This window comes from Poecilia latipinna, unplaced genomic scaffold (assembly GCF_001443285.1).
Source record: "Poecilia latipinna isolate Pla-1442-1.1 unplaced genomic scaffold, P_latipinna-1.0 Scaffold253, whole genome shotgun sequence".
Lineage (NCBI taxonomy): Eukaryota > Metazoa > Chordata > Actinopteri > Cyprinodontiformes > Poeciliidae > Poecilia > Poecilia latipinna.
Window position 1 is genome coordinate 285,213 of NW_015112869.1, and position 9,297 is coordinate 294,509.

General features: G+C 41.4%; 2 protein-coding genes across 3 annotated transcripts in view; both read right to left on the bottom strand.

Moving 5' to 3' along the window:
* Window positions 1-2,034: 2,034 nt before the first annotated feature.
* Window positions 2,035-5,535, bottom strand: faslg (Fas ligand (TNF superfamily, member 6)). The gene is made up of 4 exons (XM_015032907.1): window positions 3,696-5,535; window positions 3,128-3,176; window positions 2,946-3,020; window positions 2,035-2,866 (listed from the first exon to the last, which is right to left on the bottom strand). The coding sequence occupies exons 1-4, from the start codon at window positions 3,966-3,968 to the stop codon at window positions 2,448-2,450; spliced, it is 816 nt and encodes a 271-aa protein (XP_014888393.1). The 5' UTR covers window positions 3,969-5,535; the 3' UTR covers window positions 2,035-2,447.
* A 105-nt stretch (window positions 5,536-5,640) lies between these two features.
* Window positions 5,641-9,297, bottom strand: part of LOC106947716 (uncharacterized) — a 9,655-nt gene continuing 5,998 nt past the window's right edge. Inside the window, exons 5-6 of one of the 2 annotated variants that reach the window (XM_015032906.1) lie at window positions 8,320-8,640; window positions 5,641-6,280 (exon numbers count right to left, since the gene is read on the bottom strand). In XM_015032906.1, the coding sequence (XP_014888392.1) occupies window positions 6,078-6,280; window positions 8,320-8,640 (524 nt within the window). In that variant the 3' untranslated portion in view covers window positions 5,641-6,077. Of the gene's footprint in view, window positions 6,281-6,445; window positions 8,641-9,297 lie in introns of those variants that run through there. The other variant, XM_015032905.1, reaches the window with a different exon arrangement.

The following is a 9,297-nucleotide window of genomic DNA, read 5'->3' on the forward strand; positions in this document are numbered from 1 at the left end:
CCAGAGTTTTGGTGGAGCTCCATAGATTTCTTCTCTTTAAAGCCATGATCATATTTATCTTTGTAAACTTCAGAATTTGAATAAAGTAATTAGCAAATATGGAAATAAATCTGATAGTGCTAGCTGAACTAAAACTGTACGTAAATATCTAGTCCCACTTTAATGGTGCCTTCCTCTGACTGATACCTTTATACAAGTTTATTTTGATCCTTTGTGGCGATCCGTTGTCACCGCTCTACAAAAGAATAAAAATGAGCAGTAGTCCCTCAGTTGACTTTTACTCCAGGTTCATCAGATTCATCATAAGTGGTGGTAAGTGTGAACAGAGCAAGACTGAATGCTGAAACTAAATCCAAAAGTGTTTCACCAAAGTGTCAGTGTGCACAGTTATATAACCAGGTTATTGCAACATTGTTCACACATTTCCTCCAAACTGATTTGTTTCTGAATTGTTAACCCTGAACCGGTCTTCACCCCGTGTCATCATGACTACTGGCTTCACTATACCCTCAATATATACAAATGTTACATGAAAGATTCAACAAGTTTGGAATAATTCACTGTTTTCAAAAGTTTCAGTCTCAAAGATCTGGAATTTTAACAAAGGCTTTGAGAGCCACAGGAAATTAACTATTTGTAATTTGTTTTTGTCTTCAGAGGAAACATTACTTCCATTTTATGTGCAGTTAGTTGGCAAAACCTCAAATTGCAACCGATGTTTTGTTGAAAGCTATTTAAAGGAACCTATAGATTATCTTTCTATTCTATATTTCTCTGTGGTTTCTGACTGCACAACATGCTCCAGTTTAATTTTGTTCTAATAATGGCCTAACTGAGTTTGAAACCTATACAGCTTCAAAAGACGAAATATTAAGAAAGATCTAAGTAGCAAACTTATAGACGGTGCATTTTTATTTCTATCTGTGCAGCTTGCATTGAAAGAAGCTTGATGTGATTTATATCTGTCTGCATCCAGCTGATTAACGGAAAAGGGTTTTGTGCAGATATGCAGCTGAGCTGCCGGCTCGACTAGATGTTTAACCAAGATGGAGGCATATCTTTAAAGGCAGCGCTTTCACAAGCAGCATTGTGATATGAATTTAGTGAATACTGGAAAGAGATGCAACCACATGTGTGCTGATTGCAGAGTCTGGAAGCCGTCGGCCAGGCAAGATTGCCTGAATTATGCTGCTGAGTAAAAACCGGAACACCTTCAGATGTGTGGTTTTGGAAAAAAAAAATAAAAAGACGCTATCTTATAACTTATGAAACCTTCTTCTTGTAGATGTTAATTTAGTGAAAGGCAGAGAGACAAATCAGCCAGCTTCTGATTCACTGCCACTGAAGTAAAAGCTGACCTGAAAGCAACAGCTGTTAGAGGCCAGAACATGTGACTGAACCCACAACAATAAAACACAAACTTTTTTCTCAAAAACTTTGCAGGTTTTTTTTCCGCCCAGGTATCACCAGCCAGCCCTTCTGATCTCAGCACCAGAGGCCAACTTCTAAAGAAGGCCGACCGCATGGGCAAGAAGAAACACGAAACCTTTCAGAAAAATCAACCTGCAGACATGCAAGACCCTCTTGATGTTCACACAGGAAGGAAGCAAGTCAACACTGCTACTGCTGTTACCCCTCGTTCTGTTAGCCAGGCTGCACATTTTCACACTCTACTAACCCGACTTTGTGGTGTACTCTGCAACGAACGGATTAAAACTGAGAAAGAAAAAAAAGAAAAAAAAACGAGACTAGTCAGAAGAAAAAACATGCATATTTCTCTTGCAGGTCTATGAATAATCATTTAATTACAAATTCACATGAATAAATGTTTGAGTCTGACATTGCCGCCTCTCTGCCTTAGTGGAATCTATGATAGTGAAGCTCACCATCAGCAGAAATACGCAAATACTTTCCAGTGGTCATAATCAAAACTAGCGTGGGCGTTCCACCCAAGGCAGACTATACTCAATTATGAAACACAGTCAGATTTCACAAAAACATTCATCATTTTACTTTTGCTTCAACACACAAAAATCTGCTTAATACATTCCTTTATTATTATTATTATTATAAAAAAAAAATAAATCACCTATCCTATATTACAGGCATACAGACGAAAATAAATACTGAAAATGCTACTAAATCAGCATCTTAGTGTCAACTAACTCGACATTTTCCATGAAGGCAAAAAACCTGAGGTGTAAAAATGCTGTTTATTTCTCTGTGCTGTTTTGCTTTGAGCTGCCAATGAACAAAAAAGTGCACCGTCATCTTTGGGTTTCTATATTGCAAAAAAGAATATGTATATATATTTATATAGTCCAGGTATAACGGATAAAGAAAAATACAATCAAAGGATCTCTTTGTGGAAGTTATGAGTAAGCTTTCCTCCTGATTCAGAGCAAAACTACTGCACAATGAAACAAAGCTGGAACAATCGAAACTCTTCAGATCTTGTACAGACCAAAGAAGTTGCCATAATGTGAGTGGCTGAGATAGGTCGGGTGCGACACGTTCACGTAGACCCTGTCGAACTTCATCAGCTCCAGGCCGCCGCCGAGGTAGCTCTCTGCAGTCCACGGGCTGTTGGGTTTCTGGACGCAGAAACCCGACCTGTGGGCCTCCATCAGAGTCAGGGGTTTGGACTGTCCCACCCGCCTCACGAACATGACGTGATTGAACCAGGAGGTGGGGTGGCAGTTCTTGAAGATCAGCTCCACTCGAGAGTAAACGTGGTAGAGCCCCGACTCGTTGACCTGCAGGGCACCATCTTCGATTTTGTAAGCGACCGACCCGGAGGTGAAGGCCTGGCCTGCTTTCGGTTCCCATCGCAAAGTCATTTGGGACGGATGATACTCGGTGCGCCCTGCAAGGGAGACGTTTACATTAAGCAACGTGGACTTAAGACAATCAACGATTCGTCCTCGGGTTAATAGGAACCTCACCGAGAACATGAGCCGAGGGTCTCTTGGTTTTCTCTTCTGTTTTCTCTTCTCCATTTGAGTCGGGGTTATAGAGACCTGAAATGGCCGTCAGATTAGCTCACATCAACTGTTTTTGTTCACCATCAAGAACATTTTCAACATAAAGGACGGCTGCGTGTGCGGAGAACACAGTGTTCCCATACCAATTTGCTTCTGGGGTCCATGAGACTCAGTCACGGGATCAGGTTCAACCTTGAGGGGAATAAAAGAAACAGAAAGTCAATACCACATCACACAGAAGAAGTGCATCTCAGTTGGGTTTTTTTCTAAAGCTGACAGCTCTGCCGCGGCACATGTTGAGATAGAGGATATCCTGTCTGAATGGACGGGTGACCACAGTGGAACAGCAAGAGGCTCTGGCTTGCATTTTAAATGTCAGAGTTCACAAGTGAAGCTATTTTCATTTTAAACAGTTTCAAATTAATTATTAAACATTGCAGGTCAGCCCAAACTTTCCAGCCTTGGTTCCATTCTCCCACCTGACACCTCCCTGGTACCACCTCCATATGTAAAGATACTTTCAGGTCTTGCTACTGAACAGTGCTCACAAACAAATGAGTCTTGGCAAACATATTTGTTCCTTATCAACAAGAAGAGCTTCAAGAAAATATTCTACACAATGCAAAATCCCGTTTCTTAAAAATAACAAATTCTGCAATTTACTTTTGTGTGTGTGTGTGTGTGTGTGTGTGTGTATGTGTCAGTCCTTACCCTATTTTTGAGTTTTTCCTGGAGTCTCAGGATCTGCCAGGCTTCAAAGCCCAGGGCTGCGAACACCAGCAGGAACAACATCAGCACTATCATGACCAGGCTGCAGCTGACCCCCATGCAGCCTCGGCTCTTGCTGCGGCTCCTCACGGTCTCCCGGGCCTGCGGAAACGACCAGCATGGGATGAGGTTCGGCTGCGTTGCCGACTCACCCCGACCGCCGCCCTCGTCCACCAGGAACACCTGAGGGAACGGGTACCTCTGGTCATAGCTCATGGTGCAGGACCCTACTGGGAGGACAAGTTGTCTGCGAGTCTGACTGCTCTGAACTGAAGGAGGTGTGGACTTGTGTCTGAGAAACCCTTTTCACGTCGAACCCAAGAAGCTGTCAGAGCATTCACCACCCACTGCCTCCCACGCCTCCCTTTTAGTATTCAGCACTAAACTAAAATTCGTCAATTGAGAAGCAGCCACTCTGATTAGTTACACAAACTGATCTGTTTGGTTTTGCTTCCTAATCTTTCTCAACATAACCAGGTGACTTTGGGTCTATGTGCAAACCTTTCTTTATGTAGTTATGTAGGTTAGCTGCACCTGCCTGTAAAGGAAGTTTGAGGTCTAGCTGACCCTTACCTCACTAACCGCCCTCTTCTCTTCTACATAAAGAGACCTTTTCTCAAATTCCACGAAAGGAAAGATTGAGCAACATCGCCCGTCGGGAGCCGTTTTTCAGTCGAACGCAAAAATAGCTGACCCTCTTCTCACCGAGTCGGACTCTGACCCAATTAAACGTGCTTTCTGATGTATTCTTTATCTGTGTCATGATGGATGGGTGGCCCTGCGTGTTGGTAAACAGTGATACAGCAGTTTCAAAAGCACACCGCGTGTTCTCGGTGGGAAGAAGCGGCTGCCACATGAAAAGGAACGAGCTCCGTGCATTGGGTTGCGCGCTGTCTGCTTCAGAGAGACTCATATAGAGACGTTCGCTGAAACAGACGAAGCACAACGCCGGCCCGTTCCTCTCAGACAGTTCGCAGGAAGGAGCACATGAGCCAGGCTTCCTTCCACCGGACTGACACCCAGTGCTGCTGCTGCAGTCTTCACAGCAGTTTGGGTTTGTTTTGTTGGATATTGAGCAAGTGCAATGCGGCTTCAGTTGCGGATGCAACATTTTCCACTTGCAAGACTATCTGCTATCAAAAGAAAAGCAAAGACATGCTGATGGCATATCGTATGGTCTTTTCAAAGCCCCTTGGGTGGTTTGGTTAAAAAAAAAAACTTGTTTTCAGATGAAAAGATAGGTGAGAAATTCCTGCATGTGATATTTTGTGAAGCAAATAGACAGCCATACTGAAACTTCACTCCATGCTGCAAAATGGAGGCAAACCTCATGTCAAGTGAGGAGAAACTATTCTCTTGTGAGGTCTACCTGTCATCTACACACAAAAGCCTCCAGGGTTTCCACAGCAAGGTGAGCGTCAGAACGGCGCTGCGTTTTCTTTCGTTTCTCCAGGCTGAAGCAGCCGAAGGGAAACCCAGCTCGCAGCGTGCACACGCAGCTCCCAAGTTAAAGGGCAATTACGTCAAGCTTAACCATAAACTTCACAGACTGCCAGTAGCCTGCAAGCTGATGTGCCTGTTTCCCAGAAGCGTCATGCTGAAACGGGCGCTCGCAGCAACACTAGCGGCAGCAGCAACACCGAGTCGGCAAGGTGGGAGGGTGGGGTTTTGGGGTCTAACCAGCAGGCTGCTGCTCCAGTTATTATAAGCAGGCGAGTGTAACAAAAACGAATCTCTGAATCAGCAAGAGCGTTTCTTCGTCATTGTGTTTCCCACCGTCTTCCTCTCTTTGGCTGCAGGTAGCTGTGGTCTGGATGACTGATGACACAAATAAAGCAGAATAAATGACAATGAAGTTCGTTACCTGGAGAGAATGACACTAAGTCAGTTTTTTTTTTTTTTTGAAAACGGATATTTGGTTTTGCACGGCACATTTGATGAATTACCATTTCATAAGAAGTTCCCTGGCAAACGCATTTGTGCCATGCGAAATCTTGTAATGACAAAGCAATGCACTTTAATATATTGATTTTGGATTTATGTGATAGACCAACATGAAGCAGCACATAATTAGTGAAACAAAAGAATACATACACATATACCTAGCAAGAATATGCATATTCTTACTAAATAAACTTACAAATAAACCTGCGTTCTTCCCTTCAGGTTTGTCCTGTGTTAAAATTCATTAATCTTCTTACAAACTCTGCCAGCTTCCTTTTCTCTGATATGACAAAAAAAACCACATAATGATGAGGCCACCACCGTGCTTCACTTTAGGGCACACCTGCAGTGAATGCCAATGTGCACATTACACATTAGTAGCTATTTTGTTGATAACATGACACAAGTGTAATGTTTGACATTGTTAATTTTATTCTTACGTGCAGTTATGTTTTGAACGTCCAACTTTGTTAAATGCATTTTTTTTGTCATCCTGGTGCTGAGGGTGGGCACTGCAAGATGTGCAATGGTGTGCAACATGACCACAGACAGGAAGTGCTGATCAGGCAACACTAAGTGCATTTCTGTCAAGAGGAGCACAGAACGGCCATTTTCCCTGAATCAGTTTAAATCAATTTATGCATCAGTTTTTATTGATGCATTGAATCATTGACTTGAAGTTCTGTTTGGTGTATAACTAGATGTTTGTATTGTTTTAGTTTATTGTAAGTATTGGGGGTTTTTTGGGGGGCTATTTTGTGCCAAACTGCTCAGATCAGTCAGTTTTTTTTTATTCATCGTTGTCTTTTGTTGGGTAGCTCAGTTTTTTTTTTTTATTAACCAGTTTACAGTTATAGTGTTAAACTTTGTTCAGTTTATTTTACGTATTTTAAGGACACTGTTACCAATTGTTATCAATTGAATATTTTTCTTTAATTTTCAGGTAACTAAACTCAACTTTAAAAAAAAAAACATCTATATCCTCATGGCTTACATGTTCAGCCCGTTACAGAAGGTGTTTTCAGGATGGCTTATGAGGTTAGTTCCCAAACACACAACCATGTGAAGGTGAATATTGACTTTGATTTTATTTGACATTAACATGCTTGTTTTATCTTCCAGGCACAAATGGATTTCTGACATCTTTCTTTGTTGTCACGTTTCCATGCAAGTCAGATCTACAGATTGCATGACTAAATATTTTCATGAATGAAGTATGGATTTGTGCAGCTCCCCCTGAATTACCATAATCATCAGAATCACTTCTGAATAATGTCATCGTTGCCTTTTCAGTGTAGGAGGAGGGGATGTCACGCAGTGTTTGCAGTTTAACCACTCTTTCCATTCCTGGTCGTTGGACTAAAATGTCTGTGCAAGGCGTTCGAAGCTCTGGGTCCTTTTTTTTTAGTTCCACAAACGTAAACTCTATTTATTATTTGCATTTGGATTTTATGCAAATAAAATCCAAGGTGTACAAAGGCACACCTCACTTTTTTAGCTCTCTTTTGTAAAATTGTTGCAAACTGTGCATCACTTCAAGGTTATGAAACAAAAATTTCAAACTGCTGCCACACTGTTTGAAGCCACAAGACTCTTTTTGTTAGACTATAACAAATTACAGTATTGTACTTACTTAGGTCACAACCAAACAGTAGAAGGTAATTAAGCCCCCACTAAGACAAAAAAAGTCATTTGAAAGTGTCACCTATATTATGAAATAATACATAAGAGGAAAGCTCTCAGTAGAAGTGTCATAATCGTTTATTCATTTTAGTTTTATTATAACTTATTTTAGTGCTCTGTGTGCTTCCATTTGTCTTTAATTCTGGCATTTAGAATAAATCTTGTTTTTCTAAAACAGATTTTTTTTTTACAGTGCAAGCATAGATCTGATCCAGGCAAACCAACTCAGCAACAGTTCTCTTCAATTTAATTCTAATTCTGGTGCTTTCGGATTATATTTTCTGTGGCGATCAGTTACAGCCAAGCAGTAAAGACAGCAGGTTTTTTAATTTTTACCACAGTACAACGAAGCGTTCTGCGGTGCAGAGCCCAGAATTATTAGTGATGGTTATATTTAAGTTCTGTAAGGACCCCCTCAAACATTTGATGGTACATCTCAAGGAGTCATCTTTGAAATAAATAAATACGGTAAATAAAAAAAAAAATTGGAAAACACGTCGACGGGGGAACTCAGGCCAACATAACAGCGTAATTGAGACATCTGCAAGAAGCTAACGTTTTTTTTTTTGTTTTTTTTTGCCTATGCTATGTTCTTGTGACAAATGCAGCCTGTAATTCAAAAACAAAGATATGTTTTAAAGAAATTTGACCATCATTACAAAATATAATATTTTAATTGAGGTTACACACTTTTTAACAAAACCAAAAAAAAAAAATCACTACGTGTTAGTGTCCTCATCAGAAGAGGAGTAACAATCAAGTCCCAGTATGTGTCCACTCTTGTCCTCTGTTAGCCCCGAGTCAGACGCCGCTGCACAGCTCGCGTTGTTTTCTTGAACAGCGCTTTGATCCGTTTTCACCGCAGAACCACTTGTGGGCTTCTCATTTCTCTCTGGGCTCCAGCTTTTAAACTCAACCGTTTGCTGTGAGTGGAACTTACTGAGGTTGGGAAGGCCAGACTGCAGCATCCTGGCGAGGTTCTGTGTTTGGGAAGAACTCTGGCGCAGAGCCGGTCCTCTGAATGCAGCTGCAGCCACCGCCAGCCGCGTCCGGTCGAAGGAGAGTGGCTGGTCCTGGACTGAACTGGCGTCTGAGATGGCGCCAGTGGGAGCGAGGCTGTGAAGCCTGGTTTCTGAAAAGCTGCAGGTTGCCGCTGTTGCTAAGGACCGAAAACATCCGGGAGAATCACTTGCAGAGTCACTCTCACCTCTGCTCTTCTGGCTCCCTTTATCATACAGCTCATTAAGTCGAGGGTTTTTATCTATGAATAGGAAACATAGAGACAGTTAATTAATCATCAGTAGTTTGAGAGATTTCTCTGCAACTCAAAACATAATAAAAAAACAACAACTCTGCTATCTGAACTTGTTGCTGTGACGGTGATATGTCACACTACGTGGCTCAAAGGATATAAATAGAACTGATTTGCAGTATGTCTTAGATTATCCAACATTATATTCTTCTTCTTACATATAAAGTTTAAGAATCAAGCTACATCACATACAGTTCCTCACAAATGTGAGACAGAAGTATGATAAGCACTTGTGAACAATGTAATTATTTAAAACAGCTGAATATTCTGATATGTGCAGGCAGCACAGTAGATTTAACCTTAACTTTTACTCATTGCTCATTTCTGCAGCATGCACCGAAGCTGCCAATATTGTGTTTACAGCAGTAGCGCACAGGAGGGCTTAAAGTGACTTTAAGCACAGCGGTGTTTAAAGCTTAGTTAGTGGTTTCTAAATAAGCTTTAGAAACCACTTATTAGTTTCTAAAGCTTATTTAGAAACTAATAGGCGATTTTTCAGGACAGTGAAGCAACTAAATTAGTCATCAGATAGTCTAGATATTGGCACTTTCATTTTCTGTGACAACCAAAGCCAGTGTTGTGGTACTCGAAGTTGGTCTTGGTCTT